The sequence below is a fragment of the Erythrolamprus reginae genome, chromosome 11, assembly GCF_031021105.1.
Source record: "Erythrolamprus reginae isolate rEryReg1 chromosome 11, rEryReg1.hap1, whole genome shotgun sequence".
NCBI lineage: Eukaryota > Metazoa > Chordata > Lepidosauria > Squamata > Dipsadidae > Erythrolamprus > Erythrolamprus reginae.
Window position 1 is genome coordinate 21,340,432 of NC_091960.1, and position 23,798 is coordinate 21,364,229.

At 42.5% G+C, this 23,798-nt stretch overlaps 1 protein-coding gene across 1 annotated transcript in view; it reads right to left on the minus strand.

Annotated features, from left to right (window-relative positions):
• The window catches only part of CSMD2 (CUB and Sushi multiple domains 2), a 930,229-nt gene that overhangs the window by 24,992 nt on the left and 881,439 nt on the right, over positions 1-23,798 (minus strand). The window contains exons 58-62 of the mRNA XM_070764517.1: positions 10,700-10,876; positions 7,711-7,890; positions 5,889-6,062; positions 2,599-2,772; positions 1,237-1,310 (exon numbers count right to left, since the gene is read on the minus strand). Of these exons, the coding sequence (XP_070620618.1) occupies positions 1,237-1,310; positions 2,599-2,772; positions 5,889-6,062; positions 7,711-7,890; positions 10,700-10,876 (779 nt within the window). The remainder of the gene's footprint in view (positions 1-1,236; positions 1,311-2,598; positions 2,773-5,888; positions 6,063-7,710; positions 7,891-10,699; positions 10,877-23,798) is intronic.

Sequence of the window (23,798 nt, forward strand, 5' to 3'; positions counted from 1 at the left end):
AGCTCCTTTTCCTCTTGAGTGACTCAGACTTGAAAGGTAAGTTGGGATTCAGACAAAAAAACCACTAGTGGAACATGTAATAAAATGTTGCCATGTGGAATATTCTAAGCTCATGATTCTAACCAAACAGTGAATTTTTCACACATATTTTTCACACATATTTTGAAAAATTCATTTTTATGATATGATCAAATCTCATGAAATTCCAGGAGCCTCTCAAAGAGGAGACTGTTAATATATTTCATAAACTCACAAATGTTTGGCCATTTTCATTTTGGGGAAAGGGAGGGATAGCCCCATCATATGAGACTAGGCAGTGGTGCTAACAACATGGAAAAGATTGTTGATCTTTTTTCATAAAGCTACTATCCTCTTGTATGCTGGATAGGGAGTTCAATTTTAGAATCTCCTGTGTTCATATCCACTTTGATTGAGCTGGTTATGGGCCGTCAAGTCAGTGTTGACTCTTAGTGGCCATCCTTGACTTATGAGTGGTTGCTAATTGTTCAAAATTATATGGACCCCAGAAAAGCTATTTACAAACCCAACTTCCTATATCACTCATGGTCACATGAGCACACATTTTTTGTTGCTCAGCAACTGACCCAAATTTATGGCCATTTTCAGCATCCCACATGATTTCAATTGATGATGCTTTTTCAGGAAATGGGTTTTTCCTCCTTGTTTCTGGCAACAACTTTTCTATAGCAAAAAACGGGTTCACTTAATGAATGTGATATTCACTTAATGATCATAGCATTCATTTTATGCAACTACTTAATGACTGCCACAAAAAAAAAGTCACAAAATTGGGTCTGGTCATAACGATGACCCATTTTATGGCTGCTCAAATTTGCAATCCAAACGGTGTGTTCAATCTGAGTTATAAATTGGGTATTCCCTGCATAGATGTCCTCCAGCTTGGGATGCCTTGTTATTTACTAAGGGAGCAAGTCTATTTGATTCTGTCTCCATTAGAAGCACAAGCATCATCAAGGAACACCTCTCAAAATCCTATTGTCTCCCTCACAAAAACAGCTTAATCAAGAGATAACAATTCTCCAAAGAGAGATCATCACTGTCTGTGTTTTGCATAAAAGGAGAATGCATCTATTCAGCCCCTGGATTAAGGATGACAAATTAGCAGCTTCGTCTACATTACATAGATAAAGAAGATTGTCCAGGGCACAGCATAGAAGAAAAGAAAGGAGGGAGGGGGATATGATCATATATTACCTGATAACCTTGGGAATTGTTTTGAATTCCAAAAAGGGGCACACCTGGATCCATGCAGGTTGTAACACTTGCATCTGAAAAGAAGAACAAACAAATGTAAGTGCTTAATAATTCACTTGTGTGTCTGTCTGTGTGTGTGTGTGTGTGTGTGTTTGAGAGAGAGAGAGAGAGAGAGAGAGAACTCTGCTCTATTCAGTGAGATACTTCATGGCACAAACGTAAAGGCACAACATGTAGACTCCAGCTCTTCTGGAGAACTCTTCTTGTTCTAGAATAGAATAGAATAGAATAGAATAGAATAGAATAGAATAGGTTGTTGTTAATGGTGAGTATTATGAGTAGAGCCTGGTTACAAACAATGTGCCACAAGGGTCTGTTCTGAGTCCTATTCTTTTTAATATCTTTGTGAGTGACATAGGGGAAGGTTTGGTAGGGAAGATTTGCAATAGGGTTGATATTCCTGGAGACTGTAATATGGCAGATGATTTAGTTTTACTAGATAAGTGGTCAAAGCAATGGAAACTGCAGTTTAATGTTTCCAAATGTAAAATAATGCACTTGGGCAATACTCAATCTGAGTATTGTATTGTCAGTTCTGTTTTAGCAAAAACTTCAGAAGAGAAGGATTTAGGGGTAGTGATTTCTGACAGTCTCAAAATGGGTGAGCAGTGTGATCGGGCAGTAGGAAAAGCAAGTAGGATGCTTGGCTGCATAGCTAGAGGTATAACAAGCAGGAAGAGGGAGATTGTGATCCCACTACATAGAGCGCTGGTGAGACCACATTTGGAATACTGTGTTCAGTTCTGGAGACCTCACCTACAAAAAGATATTGACAAAATTGAACGGGTCCAAAGACGGGCTACAAGAATGGTGGAAGGTTTTAAGCATAAAACATATCAGGAAAAACTTAATGAACTCAATCTGTATAATCTGGAGGACGGAAGGAAAAGGGGGGACATGATCGAAACATTCAACCCTGGTACCCTCCTCGCATTTACTATACACTCGTTACCCTCCGGGTCCTTTTAGACCCGGAGTCTAAAAAGATTGGTTCTAGCTACTGGAATGGTCTTTTTGAAAACTTTTTTCACTAGTATACTAATTTGAACATTTCTGAACACAATGAAATGAAAATTGAAGTGAAAAAAATAATGGTTATTTGTTTATTTTTCTCATTAAACCCCGCCCCCCGTTTTCGGATTGGATCAGAATACTATTTTGGTGGGAGCTTTCCAGAGAATATTAAGTAATAAAAGTTGGGAAACTTTCTGGAATAGAAAGGAACCCACTTCCTAACCCTGCCAAGAAAAGGCAGAGCTACTTTTATTATTTTGTTCCCCAATAAAGTCCAATCTTTGTTACCAATGCAACTTGGCTGGGTCCCACTCCATGATCCATCGGCCTGGCAGAACCTCCGAGCTGATCCCACCAGCACTAATGGTAGCAGGCAGGAATATGAGACAGAGGAGCGGTAAGTAAAACCTCGATCTTCCCGCCGCCCATCTGCTGGGATTCCTGGATCGCCACAAAAGACAGCTGCAAAAAGAATGGTCAAAGGACTTCAGGGAGAGATATTTCATTGGGATAAGATCTCTAACAACACCAACTTCTTGTAACATCCTATGTCTGGTGCACGCAAGATCCCTAACTGACTCTTTTGGACCAGCAAAGAAATATAACATTTTGAATATGTTTTGGGTGTGCAGATGAAGAAGTAAGACAAAACCTGAACCATGACCACTGCACTACCATCCCTAAGTGGTCATAAACCCACCAGCATGCCTACCATCCCTGTCTTAATGTTCCCTCTTATCAGTACCCATCTTATATATATAAGCAATGTTATATCTATGTATATTACAAATACGTACTTGATAAAGTGAATAAATAAAATAATAACGCTCAAGGAAACTTCCTGAATTGCTTGCCTTTATAGCTTCTGGGTAAAACCCAGCTTCTGGGTTTTCAGATGGGAATCAGGATGTAACTGGGCACAAAAATGGTCTCGTGCCAATCTCCATTTTATTCTTATTATTTCACTAAAAGCAGAACATTACTGATCAGCATTTATTATACAATCATAAAAAATGGTTGCTTGTATCCTACTTCAGTGGGCAGAACCTGGTGGTCTGTCCCCAGTCCTGCTTAAATAAGCTTCAGTAAAACAGATTGTGTGGTTTCCACTCAAATCATGAGGATGTTTTCCTTTTTACAAGGAAAATGGTAACTATGAACTGTCACAATTTGGGGTGTTGTTGTTGTATAATCACAAAATTCCAATATTTTGGAATGCAAACTCTAAATTTTTGTCTCAATTTGCATTTGTCTTTTTCTCAGCTCAGTGGGGAGCTATATAAAGAAAACGAAGAACCATCGTTGTGATCTTCTTAGAATACCTATGATGTTTATACAGAATCCAAGGTCAGTTTTGGAAATAAAGGAGTTTGTATCAACATTTTGTTTATAATTGTAAAAATAAAAGTTAGAAAAGTAAAAATGGACCCTCACTGACTCCTAGAAAAATATCCATGGTACTCTGGCTATTATATGACTCACAGTTTAGAGCAGGGGTTTCCAACTTTAGCAACTTTAACACTTGTGGACTTCAACTCCCAGAATTCTTCAGGCAGCTTTGCTGACTGAGTTGAATTCCCAGAATTCAACTGCAAGTTGAAGTTCACAAGTCTTAAAGTTGCCAAGGTTGAAGACCCCTATTCTAAACTATGAGTCTTGGTTTAGAGGACATTTGTAACCTGGCTAGCAAAAGAGAGTGGCTAGCTTCTTTCTGCATGCTGTGTTTCATATATTGTCAGTGGATATTTAATCTACTCTCCTGGCAGAGTGGTTGAGAGAAGAAAGAAGGCTAGCTTCAAGCTTTTGCTTGAATTCAAAAACAGATCTTCCGTTGTATAAAGGCAAAGCACCATATGACCCTATATTGAACAGGAAAGGCTGGTTGTTGTTGGTTTTTTCTGCAGCAGATTGAACAAGAAATGCCAGACAAAAACTCATGTTCTTCCAAAGGTCTGGTTGGTGGGAAGAGCGTCTTAACACACCAGCACTGACACAAAAATTCCACATAATTGCAGGCTAGCTTCGCTTCTGCTAAAACTATGAACTGAACTTTTTCCTTTCATTACACCCCTTGATTTTCCGACTTCTCCTCCAAAGAGGCTTAAGAGCATCTTCTAATACTTCTTGGATAACAAAGGCCAAATTTTCCAGCAGGACTTAGGTCTTCTGCTGAATTTGAAAACAGGCTCATTTTGCTTGATTCAAGTAGAGAGTGGGAAAAGGACTTTGGGAGTGTTTTAGTTCAAGTTTGCCAGTAGAGGCCCTTTTAACAATCAGAAGAGATGTGGGAATAGGGTGAGCATTTTAGTGGAATGTGATCCAACTACCTTATGCAACTGAAAAGAGGTTTGTGTAAAATGGGATAAATAAACCAGAAAACATTTCACCTAAGTGTTTTCCTCTGGGCCCCGCAGGGAGCAGCTAATCCTTCTTATGATTCTTCTGGTTCACAGCAACATTCAGACAAGTAGCATGGTGCTCTGTATTGTTCTTTTAAAAAAATAGTCTCTAGCTACAATGGCAAAACAGCTTTTATTTTTTGATGGGTTCCCACTAAAGACTGGATCCTGGATTTTGACCAGGCAGATAACAAGAGTAGTCCTCAATGGGTCCAAGTCCACATAGAGAAAAGTAAGCAGCGGGATACCACAAGGTTCTGTTCTAGGCCCAGTACTCTTTAATGTCTTCATTAATGACCTAGATGAGGGAATAGAAGGGGAACTAACCAAATTTGACACTGGTGGGAGTAGTAGTAATATTCTAGGTTCAGGATTTAGACATACATATAAACTGGGTGAAACCACACTCAATAGCAGTGGCTATAAGAGGGATCTTGGAGCCTTAGTGGACAACCAACTAAATATGAGCCAGCAAGGTGCAGTAGCAGCCAAAAAGGCCAATACAATCCTAAACTGCATTAATGGAGGGATACAATCTAGGACCAGGTAGGTACTAATACCACTCTATAAAGCCTTAGTTAGATCACACCTAGAGTACTGCACTCAGTTTTGTTCACCACACTAAAAAATGACATTAAAACTCTAGAGGACGTGCAGAAGAGAGCAACCCAGTTGATAAGGGGACTGGAAACTAAAACACATGAAGAGATGTTGCAGGAACTGGGGATGGACAGTCTGGTGAAGAGAAGGACCAGGGGAGACATGATAGCAGTCTTCCAATACAGGAGAGGCTGCCATGGAGAGGAGGGTGTCAGGCTGTTTTCCAAGGCACCAGAAGGCCAGACAAGGAATAACGAATGGAAGTTGACCAAGGAGAGATTCAACCTGGAAATAAAGATGAATCTTCTGATGGTGAGAGCCAGCAACCAGTGGAACAGCTTGCCTGTGGAGGTTGTGAATACTCTAACACTTGAGACTTTCAAGGGGAGTTTGGACTATCATTTGTCTGAAATGGTATAGAGACTTACAAGGTCCCTTCCAACTGAAATAAATAAATAAATAAATAAATAAATAAATAAATAAATAAAAGTTTGTGATGGATGTGTCTTTATAACATAACAAGCCCCAACTACACCGCTTCTGACTTCATGCCTTGTCCAGCTGGAACTGTCTACTTACGAAAACACTGTGGGATTTCTCCACTCCAGGATCCATTTCCTTCACAGGTCAAAACAGCAGCTAGGGAAAGCTGGTAGCCTTCCTGGCAGGTATAACTGATACTTGAGCCCCAGCTGAAATCTGAGCCCATGACTCTTCCATTGGAAACAATTTGTGGAGATTTGCAGACAATGGCTAGGGAGAGAAAATCACACCAAACTCAACATTTCATTTCTGAACTTCCATTAACCCTGTTGGATTTGTTTTCTGCCATCCACAGGCTCTGGAGGCTTTCCTAAAGCCTGGGGAGGGCTGAGAATGGTCTCCCTGTCCTCTGGGAAGGCCAAAAACAAGGTGGCCAATGTGTTTATGCATGCTGGAGCTGACATAGAGCAATGCTTCATGTACCCTCAGATATGGCTCCATGTGCCACCTGTGGCATATGTGCCACAGTTTACATCACGGTTCTAGATTCTTTAGAATCATGTGCTTCCATGTGCTACCAAACTAATTTATATATGGCTTCTGAATTTACCTCTAATCCCAATTTATGCAAAAGGTCTAATTCTTGAAACCAGTCCTTCCTGGATTTCCATTGACCACAGGGATTCAAAATAATGTGAGCCATCATAGAAATGGTGATAAAAGGTCTATTTAAGATTCTTAAAAGAACCCAAACCCCTTGGGGTTAAAGAAATTGGTGGACAGTTTTTACCAGATTTTTTCAAGGGGGAAAAATTTCTACAACAATTTCTTAAAAACAAAACTCTCCTACTGTTCTAGCAGTAATATAATAGATGAATTCTTTTGAGATGTTGGTCAGAAGCATGGGAAGTTGTACTGGAGCAATTGAACAACAGTGAAAGACAGAATATACACACACACCTTCTTTGATCACCTAGTGCAGCTATGCATATTCTGTATGAGACATTCCCCAAGCTGGTTTTTCTAAGGCTAATTCACTTTCAACAAATTGAAGAAGTAAAGGAGTAAGGAGGAAAGGGGGAAATATTTTTTTTTCTACTTGGATTTTATGGTTTATCCTATCTATCCTTATCCTACCTGGAGACTACCTGGCTGGAACAGATTCCTCTAGACAAGGGATGGGGAACTATGGCCCCTTTATGATCTTTGGACTTCAACTCCCAGAATTCCCAAGCCAGCCATGATGGTTCTGTAATTCTGGGAGTGGAAGTCCACAGGTTGTAAAGGACTACAGTTGCCCACCCTTACTCTAGTCTAAACCAGTGGTGTCAAACTTGCCCTGTCACGTTGCCATCATGAGATGTATCATGACATTTTTTTCCCTTTGGAGATCTGCAGTGGGCATGATCTGCACATAATGCATCTGGCCCATGGACTGCCAATTTGATACCCCTACTTCTAGGCCAACATTTCTCAACCTTGGTGGATTGAAGATGTGTGAACTTCAACTCCCAGAATTCCCCAGCCATACTTCTCCAAGTCACCAAGGTTTAGAGAACACAGGTGCAAACCAGGGGTGAAATCCAGCAGGTTCTGACAGGTTCTGGAGAACCAGTAATGGAAATTTTGAATAGCTCAGAGAACCGGCAATTACCACCTCTGGCTAGACAGATGCATTATGGGGGCTCCCACTCTGCGGGAGGGAATAGGGATTTTGCAGTATTCTTTCCCTGGAGTGGGGAGAGAATGGCGACTTTGCAGTATCCTTCCCCTCTCATGCCCACCAAGCCACGCCCACCAAGCCAAACCACGCCTACCAAGCCATGCCCACAGAACTGGTGGTAAAAAAAAATCACCACTGGTGTAAACTATAGGGAAATTCCACATGTGCTCTAATGTGCAATTATATTGGCCTTACCTTTGCAGACAGGTTTTGTCCCATTCCAGATACGGTCCTTAGTGCAAGTTAAAGTAGAAGCTCTTTCGGACTCCATCATGTAACCTGGCATACACTGAAATGTGACAGTCTTATTATAGGTGAAGTCATTGCCTATTCGGATGCCATTGGCTGGTACTCCAGGATCCCCACAGTTTATCACTTGGAAAAGGAGAAAAAAAGCAACGTTGATGAAATGGTTGTTAATAATGAAAACAACAGTATTATTTTGAAAGCAAATTCTTAACAACAGTCCTCAAGTTCAAAATATATTGTCCCATGGTGAAACTTATTGAAAGCAGGTAGTAATTAGCCATCTAATTCCTAAATGGTGTGATGGCTAGGTCTGAAATGGGTCCCTTTCCAAATGGAAATATTGCAAGTCTTTTTGCTACCTGCAAAATTGGGGGAAGGGCTTCATGATTTCAACTGTGATTTACAGTAGTTAAAAAACACAGAAATTCCCTCATAATTCTGATCTGTGAGTGGCTATTAACTCCTCCTTGAAAAAAATTCAATTCTGGTTAAAAGAGGAAAATAGATTATCTTGTTAATTATAGACCTATTAGCCCTCTTAACGCAGTCAGCAAGCTCAGTGCAGCACTTCTACAATGGAAATTTTAGTATTGGATGGAACAAGAAAACCTGCTGACAAAAGAGCAACCTAGCTGATCCATTATTGATAAGTGCCTTACATTTGAGCAATACATTGGAGAAATAACTTCTCCTGCAACACAACCTCTCTTTATTTGGCTTTTAGAGATTTCAAAGCAGAATTTGATGCTATCTTCTAAGTAAAACTATGGAAAAAGTTAGAAACTTCCTTGATCAACCAGCTTTGACTTTATCTAATATCTATGCATACGTTACTCAAAGAAAGTTGTAGTCACCAAGGTCATCTTACCCAATATTACTGAAACCAAGATAAGATTTAAGCAAAGCATATTACTCACACATATTCACTTAATGCATTAATTTCACAATGTGAACTTTCTCTCCCTGAAACTATCTGTTTTGTTGTATTCTATGGAGATGATCCAGGAATATGTTCAATAATGTTTGCTGGTCTTGAAAATCACCTAGCATAGTTGCCTCTAGTTAAGAACCATTTTCTACTTAAGAACCCGAGCCCGGAAAACTTTCCCAGGAAATTTGAGCGGCTCGAAGGCTTGGCCAGCTTCCTGCCATTCCCTTTAAACCCGGCCATCTCGGGCTGCCAGAGGAGCCTTTCGGTGGCGTTTAAGGAGGGTTTGGCAGTCCATAGCGAATGAAACATTTTCCTTTCTCTGGGCGCTTGGACAGGGAATAAACCTCTGTCAGTGCCCAGAGAAAAGAAATGCTCCCTTTGTTCTGGGCAGCCGAGGAGTCACCATAGCGAAGAAAGGGCACTGGCTATAAAGTGAGTGAGCAAGAAGAGAGGGGAGCCCTTCAGCATGGGAAGGAAGAGGCAGCAGGTAGCAGCAGCAGCAGCCAGTGTATGGGAGGCTCATGCTCCTTGCCACCTCACAGTCCCTCTTTTTTTTTTAAGCCTTAAAGTTTTGGATTTTTTTGATTCCCCTCACCTCACCTTCTTCCTTCAGCAGCGACTGTCCTCCTCCTTTCCTTCCTCCTCCGCCCACTCAAATTCCGAGCTTTTATTTTTTCCTAATGGGTTTGCATGCATTATTTGCTTTTACATTGATTCCTATGGGAAAAATTGCTTCTACTTAAGAACGTTTCTACTTAAGAACTTGGTTATGGAACGAATTAAGTTCTTAAGTAGAGGTATCACTGTATATAGTCACAAGAATAAAATAATTGAGGATTGGTCATAATTCTACTATCAGTTGGAAGCTCCATGGGGACTACATTACTGAAAATGCACAGAAGAATTAATCTGGCATTGGTAAATATTTTAGGCAAGAAATGGCTATTATACACCTATAGTTCTCAAATTATTTGATTCCAAATCATTAGCATAGCTTGTCTATTAGGTCCAACTGGTCCCTTTTCCAGTTTCACACTACTGGAATATGTACAATCCAAACTTTAAAGAATTGTCCTTCAGGTGTCTTTACTGACACTTTGTGCCCTTAGATAGGCTTCAGGAAAATGGAGTGTGGTTGGCTCAAACTATTGGCTCAAACTATCTTTCTTTACTCCTGGTCCTTGTCCCACTAACCATGAGCAAAGACATCCAATTTGTCTGGAAACAAGGTAAGGGGAATTAAAATCTTATCTTTGGTCCTTTTACCAGATGTTCTGCCCAGCATGGGTTATGATGGGCCCAGAGGATTTCTTACAACAGTTTGCAACAGGTAGTGAGTGTCATTGTGACCTAAACACAGCCCTAACATTATGAACAGTGAATCTATCAGACATTTTGTATCTTCCATGGCATATTTAAACTGCAGATTCTTAAGCACTGAAAGTTTTTGCTCTGGCAACTTTCCTTCACTGTACTTGGAGGTTGATTCAGGAAGGTTCTCTATTTGGGAAGCAATGGTCTCATGAGTCTGAATACAACAAAACATCTGTCCTGCCTTAAGAAATAATGCTTGATTATTCAGAGTTCCCACACTGATAGAATTTCTCTCAAGGGAAGAGTTTCTCCAATGCATCTCCTTGCCAATCCTTGTTCCAAAATTGCTCCCTCCACAATAACTACATAGGAGTTCACAGAACACAATCTGCACTAAAATTGTTTAGAGGTGCCTCTTTAGACTCATACAGAAACTGAAGGATGGAGAACTCAGCAGGATAAAGAGGTAGATGTAACAAATAAAAGGAAAAAAATAAAGAACTCAGTGATTTCAGAACAGAGCATAAATAAATAAATCAGAATACTAATGAAGAATAAACTAAAATTAAATAGCAAGGTAGCACTTCAGCATTCCCTATTATCATTAACTGTTGGTCCAAGCACATCGAGAAAGCATCAAGTTGTAGAAATGAGCTCATCATTGCTAACATCTTCCTTTGACCAACTCACCTGTGCATTCTGGGGTACTCCCGGTCCAGGTTCCATTGACAGTACAATGTCTGCTGAGCACACCTGTGGAATAATAGCCATCGCGACACTTGTATATGATGGAGCTGGAGAACACCAGGCCGTCATTGAATAATACTCTTGAATTGCTGGGTGTTCCAGGGTTCCCGCATGATATCACTGCAACCAATGAGTAATGAATGAAGGTTCAGTTAAAAGAGTGCAACACATCCTTGACTTTAATGCATTTGCATTAACATGCAGATATCAACACAGAATTACAGAGATCTGGGATTTGCAACATTTATGCAAGATGTTGGGCAGAGAAAGATCATAGCCTGATTCTACTTCGTAAAACTTCCAGGTGACGCTCAATCGCGCCAGGTGGGCGAAGACATCGCTCCGTCTTCGTTTCTCCTTTTCCCTGCTACAGGGCGCATTTTTGCACTTTGTCTGAGCCCGGAGGAAAATAAGCAAACCAAATTTCACACTTATCTCCTCTTGAATATTGCATTCTGTATTCCTAAACTATTTTCTCTTATTTGAGTATGCTATATTGTGAAATATTTATACAAAAATACAAGTTGGTATTTTGCATGGATGTGTTTTTATTCCATAAATTTAATACAGTCCCTTTAAGTTTGTCATCAGATTCTCTGTTACAGAGGTTTTTAGGGTGATTTCTTCCTCCGAAGTCAGCATTTTCCTCAACAGAACAAAGGCAGATCATTCAAACAACTACATTTTACTGTCACCATGTGCAAATTTAAGTCTCCCCCAAAGGAAAAAAAATGCACAGCCTCTCCAGAACATGTGGCTTTTCAAATACCCTGGATTTTAAATGGGTAGCATCATATAAAAGAAATTTATATCTATATAAATTTGCATAGATGAAATTGTTGTTATCGCCTCAATTAAATAGATGTACTAAAACAGCCGTTTCCCTTGGAGATTCATTTGCCTAAGATCCAACCTGTTACTCTGACACCTCTTCTGAATTAATGGTCTGAATGCTCCATGCAGCCTGGTTTTTTGGGGGGTTTTTTGGCGTTCAATCAATGGCTCAAGAATCTTTCCTTTAAAAATTTACAATGTGTTTGCTGAAATCCAGCTCTAGAGTCCTTGTTTGTCAGCTGACAAATCCACATCATTTTGAACAGCCACTCACAGTTTGTTAGAAAGCAAGAGAAATGGTGGGATATTGGAAATGGCTAAGGGAAACATTCAGTGAATGGAATGGAATGGGATGGGATGGCCACCCAAAATATGATAGACGTGTTTAGACAGAATATGGGGCATTTAACAAACAAGAATTTGTTTACCGTATTTGTTTGCCTGTTTGTTAATATATTTATTGGATTTCTAGGCTACTCTTCTCTAGTGGACTCAGGGCGGCTTACAAATACAAAATATAAGAAATCCAATAAAAATCTAAAAACCTCAACAATTAAAAACCATAAATATAAATCCCATTATGATTCTTCACTCCTACTGTCAGCAGAGCAGAGTGGCAGCGCTCAACAACCCCAGGCCTGCTGACAAAGATGCATTATCTCAGGGACCGCCTTCTGCTGCATGAATCCCAGCGACCAGTTAGATCCCACAGAGTGGGCTTTCTCCGGGTCCCGTCAACTAAACAATGTCATTTGGCAGGGCCCAGGGGAAGAGCCTTCTCTGTGGTGGCCCCGGCCCTCTGGAACCAACTCCCCCCGGAGATTAGAATTGCCCCCACCCTCCTTGCCTTTCGTAAGCTCCTTAAAACCCACCTCTGCCATCAGGCATGGGGGAACTGAGATACTCTTTCCCCCTAGGCCTTTACAATTTATGCATGATATGTTTGTTTGTATGTATGATTAGTTTTACAATAAGGGTTTTTTAGTTGTTTTAGTATTGGATTTACATGTTGTTTTTTATTATTGTTGTTAGCCGCCCCCGAGTCTACGGAGAGGGGTGGCATACAAATCCAATAAGTAAGTAAGTAAGTAAATAAATAAATAAATAAATAAATTTTTAGAGTCTTACAAAAAGTCAGGAGGGTGACCTGGAGAAAGCTGACTCTGTGGGCTCTAACTGGACGATGAGATACATGAGGCAGTAAGATGGTCCCATAAGTAATCTGGTCCTAAGCCATGTTTTATTTATTTTTTATTTATTTTTTATTTATTTTTTATTTATTTTTTATTTATTTTTTATTTATTTTTTATTTATTTTTTATTTATTTATTTATTTATTTATTTGCAAACAAGTATAGTATTATAGTACATATTAAAATAACATAACGTAAGTAGAACATAGTAATAGAAAGGATAATAAGACAGTAGGACAGGGACATTAGGCACAAAAGTGCACTTATGCACGCCCCTTACAGACCTCTCAGAAAAGGGGAGAGGTCAATTGTAGATAATGTAAGGTTGAAGATTTTGGGGTTGGGGGAAGCAACAACAGAGTCAGGTAATGAGTTCCAGGCGGTGACCATTCTATTGCTGAAATTGTATTTTACGGCAATCAAGTTTGGAGCGATTTACATTCAGTTTATATCTATTATGTGCTCTTGTGTAGTTGTTGTTAAAGGTGAAGTAGTCACTGACAGGGAGTACATTATGATGTATGATTTTATGAACAACAGTTAAATCAGTTCGGAGACGATGTAGTTGTAAATTTTCTAGATTTAGTGTTTGAAGTCTGGAGGAGTAGGGTAATTTGTTACGTGAGGAGGAATGAAGGACTCTTCTTGTGAAGTATTTCTGGATTCCTTCGATTGTATTAATATCTGATATACAGTGTGGATTCCACACAGGTGAGCTATATTCTAGAATAGGTCTTACAAATGTTTTGTATGCTCTGGTTAATAAACCAGTGTTTCTAGAGAAGAAGTTACGTAAGATTAGGTTTACAATTCTTAATGCTTTTTTGGCAATGCTGTTACAGTGGGCTCTAGCACTTAGGTCATTGGAAATGAGGGGTCATCTGAGGGTCCTTTGTTAGTTCAGTTTTACCAAGTATGTATTTAGTAATTGGATTCTTTTTACCAATCTGTAGGATAGAGCATTTGTTGGTAGAGATTTGAAGTTGCCAGTTGTTAGACCATTCAGCTACATGGTCAAGATCCTTTTGAAGAGTAGAAGTATTATCAGTGGTATTAAATAGTTTAACATCATCAGCAAAGAGAACACAATTGCTTGTTATATTGTCACAGAGATCATTTATGTAGAGTATAAAGAGAGTAGGTCCTAAAACACTGCCTTGTGGGACACTACTGTTAACTGGAGCAGGATTAGATATGGCATTACCTATTTTGACCACTTGTTGTCTGTTGGACAGGAATGCTGAAATCCAATCATGCAGAGGTCCAGAGATGCCATAGGATTTTAGTTTCAGAAGAAGTTTGTCATGAACTACTGAGTCAAAGGCTTTGTAAAAGTCTATATAGATTGCATCTATTGATCTACCCTGATCAAGTTGGGTAGTCTTATAGTGTAAGAGTTGCAGATTGCAGGATAATTTTTTCCTGAAACTGAATTGTTTGTTGGAAAGTAGGTTATTGGTTTCAAGATGAAGTGTAATGGATTGGTTTATGATGGATTCCATGACTTTGCAAGTGACACAAGTCAGGGAGATTGGTCTGTAGTTTTCAACGTTGCTTGGATCACCTTTTTTGAAGATAGGGATGACTGTGGCTAGAGACAGAGTTTAGGTAGGGTGCTAGTTTTAGAAGATATTTTGAAAATTATGCTTAGGATTCCGCCAGGGTTCAGGAGAGCTTTTTTAATAAGTATGTGCATAATCCATCTGGTCCGATAGAAAGGGAAGATTTTAGGTTGTGTAATGATTTTTTAACATTTTCCTCTGTAAATTCAATTTGTGTTAGATCATTGAAGTTAGTTGAGTTGCGACTAGGAAATGCTTGGCATGACCTATTGCTGTTAATAAAGACAGAGCTGAAGAAGGTGTTAAAGAGGTTGGCTTTAATTGTTTCATTGTTATACTCTGTATCATTAGGTCCTTTAAGGGGTGGGATGGATCTAGAGTCTTTGAGTTTATTGTTTACAAAGTTATTAAAGGCATGAGTTGATTTTGTACGTAGGAGGTTTTCTTCTTGATTAATGTGATAGTTGGTACATTCAGTCTTTATTTGATGACATAAATTCTTATAGCGGTTTTTAAAGTTTGCAACATGGCCGGTTTTATTTTTACACCAGAGTAATCTTTTTTTGGATTGTAGCTTTCTTATTTTTATGGGTAATTTATTTTTCTTGTTTTTGGTGAATATTAGAGGTTTTATATAATTTTATGACTCTTTGGATTTTGAGCAAAAATATATTGTAATAGTCATCTACAGTGATACAGCCGGAGAATATTGTGGTCCAGTCAAGAGATGAGAGATAAGATTCTATGTTTTCATAGTTGGCCTTTTTAAAGTTGAAATTGGTTGTCTTGTTCTTGGGGTTGTTTATTTGAGGAAGTACATTGAGGCAAAAGTCAATTGTGCTGTGGTCGCTGTTGAAAAAGGGTTCTCTTACTTTGAGTCAATAAATTGAGTGTAAATTGTTGCAGAAGATGAGGTCTAGGCAGTTGTTGAGTCTGGTGTTATCTGTAACTAATTGCACTAGTCCTAGACTAGTGATAGCATTGTAGAGGGTTGAGTGGATGGGTTCAGTTGTGCATTCATTTAGGGACCAGTTAATATGTGGTAGGTTTAAATCGCCAAGAAATATAAGAGGATGTTGGTAGGAGGTTGCCCACGTTAGTAGTGTGGTTAGCTTGTTCGCATGTGAGATGTCATAGTCAGGGGCTTTGTAACATAGGAGGAAGCGGAGTGTGGTGACTGAGGTTAGTTCACATATGATAGTTTCTGGAAGGTAAAGAACCGTTGAACTTACCTGAACGGTCTTCTCGCTGCACTGCGAAGAGAGTCCAACGTGGGTAATACTTCAGCCTTATTGGCAGGGACTGAGTTAAAAATTAGCATAATTATTATGTCCCGCCCACCACTGCCCCCTCTTAGCCAGTGATAAAAATGAAGGAATAGTAAGGAACAAAAACTTTTATTTAACAACTGTAACCCTTAAGAAACTGTGCACCTGGGCCAAAAGGCCGGGCGGGTTTGGACTCTCTTCGCAGTGCAGCGAGAAGACCGTTCAGGTAAGTTCAACGGTTCTTCTCCACTGCACTGCTCAGAGAGTCCAACGTGGGATATACCCAACCCACATTCTAGGGAGGGATAGGCCGGACCAGGGGCGCTGGAACACAAACTCCCTGTCGCACTCTTCTGCCGAAGGCTGCCTCCGTTGAAGCAAAAGAGTCTAGGCGGTAGTGTCTAATAAAGGTCGTAGGGGCAGCCCAGGTAGCTGCCCTGCAAATGTCCTCAATTGGCGCCTGCGTAGTCCAAGCGGCTGTGGTAGCCGCGCTTCGGGTAGAGTGGGCTGTAATCCTACCCGGTAAGGGTGTTGCTGTGGACCGATAGGCTTCGATGATACAAGTCCTGATCCATCTGCTGATGGTCTTAGATGAAACTTTTCCTCCCATTGAAGAAGGGAGAAAAGACACGAAGAGGGCCTCCGACTTTCGGAAGGTGCTAGTGCGGTGAATATAAATCTTAACTGCTCTTCTCACGTCCACCTTATGCCACCGCAGCTCTGATGGGTGAGAGCCATGTGTGCAAAAATCTGGTAAGACAATGTCCTGGGCTCTGTGAAACCTGGTGTTAACCTTGGGTATGAAACAGGGGTCCAGACGCAGAGTCACTCTATCTGGATGAAAAACACAGAGGTCCGGCCGAACCGATAGTGCTGCAAGTTCCGAGACCCTACGGGCCGAGGTGATGGCTACTAGGAAAGCTACTTTTATTGAGAGAAAACGAAGTGATACTTCCCTCAAAGGTTCAAAGGGGGGTCCTGTTAACGCCCTTAGAACCAATGGTAAGTCCCAGGATGGAAAGTGGTGTATGATGGGAGGAGACAGGTTTGCTGCTCCTCGTAGGAAGTCCTTCACCCAAGGGTGATGAGAAATTGGACAAAACGGGTCTGGTCGGAGAACTGTTGCTATCGCCGCCACCTGTCGTCGGAGTGTGTTGGGCGTCAACCCTTGGTCTAGTCCTTTCTGGAGGAATTCCAGGAGATGTAGTACTGAGGACGACAAGGGCGTGATTCCCTGAGCTCTGCAAAAGGTGCAGTATGCCGCCCAGGTAGCCTGGTAAATACGTGTCGTTGATGGTCGCCGTGCTGCTTGAATGGTGTTAATGACACTTTCTGGAACCTGTTTCTCTCTCATGCGGTTCCCTTCAACCTCCACACAGCAAGCTTCCACCACTGTGGGTCTGGATGCACTATTGATCCCTGTGTCAGGACCAGCCGTTGAAGTGGGATTCTCCATGGTGGTAAGATTGACAATCCCATCAGGTCGGCAAACCAGGGGCATCTGGGCCAGTAAGGAGCTACGAGGAGAATGTCCGCCTCCTCGGAAATGATCTTGGCCACCACCCTGTGCAATAGACAGACTGGGGGAAAGGCGTACAGAAGCCCCTTGGGCCATGGTGATAGCAGTGCATTGACCTGCTCGGCCTCTGGTGTCGGAAATCGGGAGAAGAATCTGGGCAATTGCCGGTTGTGTTGTGTGGCAAAGAGGTCCACTACTGGTACTCCGTACCTTTGCACCATTAGTTGGAATGCCTCCGGGTTCAATGTCCATTCCCCGGGATCGATTGTCGTCCGGCTCAACCAGTCCGCCTGGGTGTTTTCTATCCCCGAGATATGCTCCGCTCGGATCGATGCTAGATGTCTTTCTGCCCATGACATTAGCTTGTGGGCCTCCTGCATCAGGCGGTCTGAGCGTGTGCCACCTTGGTGGTTCACATGTGCCCTTGTTGCCACGTTGTCCATTAAGATTAGGACACGTTGGCCCTCTACCATGTCCGAGAACGACTGTAGAGCTTTGAACACTGCTCGCAACTCCAGTCTGTTGATATTGGGATCCTCCAAGTCTGCTGGGGACCACCTGCCCTGGGCCACCTGTCCCCGTGAGTGCGCCCCCCAGCCAGAAAGACTTGCGTCGGTGGTTATCGTCACCTCCTGGTGAGCCAAGAAGGGGGAGCCCTTGGTTAAGGCCGGTGAGGTCCACCACGTGAGGGAAAGGCGAACTGTAGTGGTCAGGTGCACTTGTCTTTTTGAGTTGCTGAGACGAGCCCTTTGGAAGGGAAGGAGGAACCATTGAAGGGGGCGAGCGTGAAGCCGGGCCCAAGGAACAATGTTGATACAAGAAATGAACATCCCTAGCAGTTGAGACAGCTGTGCTAGGGAGGTCCTGTTGCGACGGGAGATGGAACGAACCAGTGCCCGTATCTTCTGCCTCCTCTCTGATGAGAGGAAGACTAGGCCTGTCGAAGAGTCTATTATAGCGCCCAGATGGAGCAGGCGCATAGTCGGTTCTAGATGACTCTTGGCTCGGTTGATGGTAAACCCTGCCCTCTCTAGTGAATCTATTGTCCGGGCCAGGTCTTGTCTGCCTTGTTGAGGGCTTCTGGAGAGAATGATAACGTCGTCTAGGTATGCTAGAAGACGGATGGATTGAGCCCTGAGGCTTGCTGTTAGAGCGTCCAAAATTTTGGTGAATGTCCTCGGAGCTGAGGACAAACCGAAGGGCATGGCCTTGTACTGGAAGTGCTGGTTGAGAAGAGAGAAGCGGAGGAATTGTCGATGGTGTGGATGGACCGGGACATGGAGGTATGCCTCCTTGAGATCGATGGAGGTCATCCAGTCCCGGTGGCGGATAGATGCTAGAATAGTGTGCAGAGAATGCATTTTGAAGCGTTGGTACCTGATGTAAAGGTTCAGCTGTTTCAGGTTTAAAATTAGGCGGCAGCCGCCGGAAGACTTGGGTACCACAAACACGATGGAATAGAATCCCAGCATCTCCTGACGCGTTTGTACAGGCTCTATTGCTCCTATGTCGAGGAGGTGTTGAACCTCCTGCAGGATGATGGCTCGCTTTTGTGGTTGATTCAATGAGGTTTCTATAAACCTGTTGGGAGGCCGGTGTAGAAAACTTAGTTGAAGACCCTGCGCTATGGCGTCCAAGGCCCAGACGTCTGTGGATATGGACTCCCAAAAGTCGGTGAAGCACTGCAGGCGCCCACCGATGGGACTGTCCTGGGAGGAGTCACTTCTGCTTTCGATAGCCTCCCCTATTGCCTCCTCGAAATGGTTTACGGGATTGTTGGAACTGTTGATTTCTGTTCCCATAGCCTCCTCGGTCAGTGCGATAGGTGGGTGTATAGGTCCCCTGACCGTAAGGTCTTGTGACCGGGGATGAAGATGAGACGGGGTCAGAACGAAAGGACTGCCTGCGGTAATAAGGGGCTCCCCGCCTGTCCTGACGCCTTGCTGATCGTGGCAAAACTTTTTTCTTGTCCCTATCCTCAATGAGGACCTTGTCCAGGGATTCGCCAAAGAGTTGAGAGCCCTGATACGGGGCCGCAGCGAGGCGCCATTTCGATTTGGCGTCTGCCTGCCACGAACGGAGCCAAAGCAAGCGTCGAGCTGATAAGTTCGATGCCAAGGTGCGGGAGGAGAACCTAGCTGCCGCTAAAGTGGCATCCGCGGAGAATTCTGTAGTAGCAATAAGCTTATTAACATCTTGGCGGAGCCTGGCATCTTCCGGGCCTAGTCTGGCAAGCATATCCTTCAACCATAGGATGGAGGCCCTGTTAAAGAAAGATGCAGCCGATGCCGCTCTGAGTGACCAGGCAGACAGCTGATGAATTCGTCTGATCATGTTCTCCGCCCTTCTATCATCCGGCTTCAGTCGATCTGCCATGTCAGATGGCACGACTGCATTGGACATCAAGGATGTTACTGGTGTATCCACCGAGGGATACTGGAGTAGATCCTCCACCTCTGGGTCAAATGTATAGAACTTCCTGTCCCAGGCTGATGGTCCTAGGGCTGCAGTTGGCTGCTTCCAGGGCTTTTTGATGTTCTCTGCAAAGATGGGTATTGCAGGGATGTGCTCAGACTCCTTCTGTGGCTCGTTGATGAGTCTGGCTGCTGGCATGATGCCCACATCCTGAGCTGCTGGCTTTGCAGTGTTATCAGGAGTCAAAGTGGCTTTGGCCTTATTTAACAGAACTCTGAAGAGAGACTGCTTGAATAGACCTGCTAACGGAGGTTGCTCAGGCAAGGTGGCTTCATCTCCTGAAAGCTCATCCTCCTGGTCCATGGGCATTTCACCCAGGTCTTGGTCCTCCTGGAAGGAATCATGCACAGATGTGGCCACCTCAGGTACAGTCCAAGGATCCTGTCTGGTAGGCCTAGGGAGAGTGGAAGGCCTCTGCTGGGCACCCACTGCAATGCCCTGAGAGTAGGCCGAAGCAATCATATCCTGCAAGGATGGAGACATTGTTTGCCAATTGTCCATGGGCCCTCTAAGGCCCGCTGCAGTTGGTGTGAATGTGGCTGCTGCAGCTGAAAATGGTTGAGACCCTGGCTGTATAGCTGGTCTGGACCATTCTGCCCTCTGAAAGCCTTCTGCAGGTGGTGCACTTAAAGGGCGATCAGGAGACAATCCCCCTGCACCTGTGAAGTGAAAGGTCTCCATTGGAATCTCTGAGACCGAGGGGCTCTGTTGACGTGGGGGAAGACTGCTTGAGGGGCTAGGGCCCTTCTTAGCCTTGGTTGTTTCCAATTGGGCTTCTAAGGCTTTAATCTTTTTCTCAGCCTCTTTTAGTGCTGAGGACTGGGAGGCCTTCCCTGAGGATTTCCCCTTAGATTTTGTGCCATGAGCCTTGTCTTTCCCTTTATTTGTTGAGGGAACTTTAAGCTCACTAGGGGGGTTTTGTGGTAACTGCGACATAATCATATAATTACTCACAGACTTGCAAACAAGGAGAGACTTATTCCCAGGCCAGTCGATTGCAAAATGACTAAGCAAATTGTGACTCCTAAAAAGCGCGTCATTGCCCCCTAGTGGCTGATTGGTCTATGACTTGAGAAGTCTGTTGACTGACCTCGTTGTCATGGCAACTCTTGTTAGTCCCAAAACATGGCAGCTGGGGAAAACTTTAAGTAGCTGAGTCATTGTGCTAAAATGGCGACCGTGACGTCAGGCAGGAGGAGAAAATTGTCCCTTAACGAGGCAAGGGGAATCTTTAATCCCCATAATTTGCCATTTTGCCGGTTAGCTCTGGGGTGGCGTTCCAGCCCCCTCTCGGCAATTTAGTGCTCCCCGTGCTGATGGGGGCAATCCATTCCTGCTCGGCAATTACAAGGCTTCCCTGCCGCCGCGATTAAATTGCGGTCCTTTTAGCCGCTAAATTGCTGTTTTACAAGCTTCTGAATGGAATGAGTCAGCCGGGACCCCTCACACTCGGTATAGCAACCGATCCGGAGGTGCTGCCTCACGCTGGCCACCCAAGGAGGTACCTGGGTCTAATTGGGGAGGGGGGTTTGATCGCTCACGTCAGTGACCATACCAGCGCACCCTGTCAGCAAAGCTTGCTCCGGGGAGCAGAGGCTTCTCAGGGGTGAAGAGTTGGAGAACGATACCCCAGAGGGCAGAGGCTCTCAGTCCAGGAACTCCAGCTTTTATTTCCTGCAGAGGGAGATAAAAAAAGGGAGAAGAAAAGATTAGTTTTAAAGAAACAGAAGCATGCATTTATTAATAGAATCTATCTCCTAACTGGAGAGAACAAAACTCATAGTCCCTACTCTATGACTGAGTTTTTAAAACTGGCAAGAGGGGGCAGTGGTGGGCGGGACATAATAATTATGCTAATTTTTAACTCAGTCCCTGCCAATAAGGCTGAAGTATTACCCACGTTGGACTCTCTGAGCAGTGCAGTGGAGAAGATCTTGTTTAACTTGGATTTCCTTTAGGTTGAGTGATTTTTTTATAGAAGATTGCAACTCCGCCTCCTCTTCGGGTTTCATGGTCAGATCGGAAAACGTGGTAGTCATTAATTGTAATAATGGAGTTGGGGAGAGATACGTTTAACCATGTTTTGCATATAAATATGATGTCGCATTTGCGGTTTTTAGTAAGGTAGGGATCTTGGGTATTTTGTTCGCAATGCTTCTTGAGTTTATTAGTTTATGTTTAATGTTAGAAGTGGTTGATGATGAAGAAGTGGGGCGTGCATCCCTAGTCTTGGTTGATTGGGAGTTGGTCTTGGTTGGAGGTGGGTAGGTAGTTATAGTGGATTTGAGTTATAGTGTTTGAGGCTTGAGGTTTATGGTGGATTGTGCTTGGTTGATGGAGAGATGTATGCTAGGATGGTTTTGGATGATGGAGTTTGGAGGGTTGGATGGTGGGATGTGGGTCTTGGTCCTAACGCAACCTGCTCGGTAGTCGATGTATAGGTTGGTTTGTCCTTGATCTTGACGCTTGTTAAGTTCAGCAAGAAGTCCACAGGATTGTATTCATTGTAATATGGATAGATCCGGTCAATGTTCCGTCTAATTTTTTTTTGGGGGGGGCGGAAAAGTATAGTGTCTGAGCGGCAGTCCCTTCGGGACTGGGTGGCACAGAAATAATAAATAAATAAATAAATGAACGAACGAACGAACAAACAAACAAACAAACAAACAAAAAACCCACCCTGTTTTGCCTCAGAGAATTTCAAAATAAAATACTGTACTGTGTGTGTCTATAACAGTGAGCTCATAATAGGGCAACTCTATCAATATCAAAATGCCACTTAAATAGTTGAGCTAGTTTCAAACTAGATTTTGATTTTCTTTCTCTCTTCCTTATTCCCATTCTTTTTCTTTCTCTTTTCCTTCCTCTCTTTTTTCTATTTGTTTCTCTCTCTTCCTCTCTCTCTCCTTCCCTCTCACTCTTTCCCTCTCGGCTTCTGGGCAGGTTTGGAAAACTCTGAGTTGATGATGATTTTTAAGTGAGTGATTGCTCACTGCTCAGCTTAGAGGGAACTATGGATCCGGTCTTGCATGAAGTTTTTTGGGGTTAGAGTCATTTCAGTTGATGGAGTTTATAGTGTTGATGAATTTATGTTTGCTAATTTCATTTTTGCAAATGACTCTGCAAAATTGAGGTGCTGCCGAGCCATCTCTGTATTTGAACTTGAGGCCGTCTCTGGACACTGCAATGATTTTGTCCGTAGGGAATATTGGTGCAATGATGTTGCGAATTTTATTGATATTAGGTCCATTAGTGGTTTCTAGTCCAAATAGAATGCCATTATTACATTTTTGTTCTCTTTCAAGGGTGTCTTTGATTAGTAGGGATATGTTATTTGGGTGGTTGGTGTGTTGATGAGGAGGTGGTTGATGTGGTTGATCATATGGTGGTGGTGGTGGATGATGGGTTAGGGTTGAGGGTTTTGTTGTTGTTGGATGTTCTCTGCACTTGTTTGTTTGTGTGCAGATGTTTCATTACCCAAGTAAGTAACATCATCAGTGCTAATGAGTATCGATTTGCTCACACTCACCCATTATTGCAAATGCTGTACACTTACCCCCACTCTGTATACTGTGCAGTCATACCAGAATTGATGATGTTATTTAGTTGAGTAATGAAACGTTTGCAAGAAAACAAACAAGCTCAGAGCACCAAGGATTCCAGAGTTGTAGGATTCTAAGCTACAGATACCATCTTATATTTTTTTTAAAAACCTTATTTACAAATGCAACTAGAAGTAATGAAAAATTATGGAAAACTGGCCATGAAAGCTGCCCCTCATTCATCACAAACTTATTTTTAACAAACTTTCAGGTCGTGCCTTCACTCTTTATCCCAGCCTTTCTTTGGTGCCAAAAGGAGGAGGGGGAAGAAACCTTTCCTCTGTTTTCTCTGTGTGTGTTCGCTTGTTTTTGTTTCAATGCCAATTTTCATTTTAAATCTCACTGGAAATTAAAGCTAAACGAAGCCTGACTCTTCAGTCTGGTGAGGGGATCCTGGTTACAAGGCAGCTTATGTCGCATAAAACGGAAATGCTAACACAGCAGAGCTCTAATGAAATGCGATTAATTAGCTTGCTTCATTCCAAACCATTTGTGGCCTTTGAAATATTGATTGGGGTTCTTTAGAAAAAAAATTCCCTCTGAATTTTTATGATTATAGGGGGGAGGGAAAAAAAGATTTAAAATTAAGA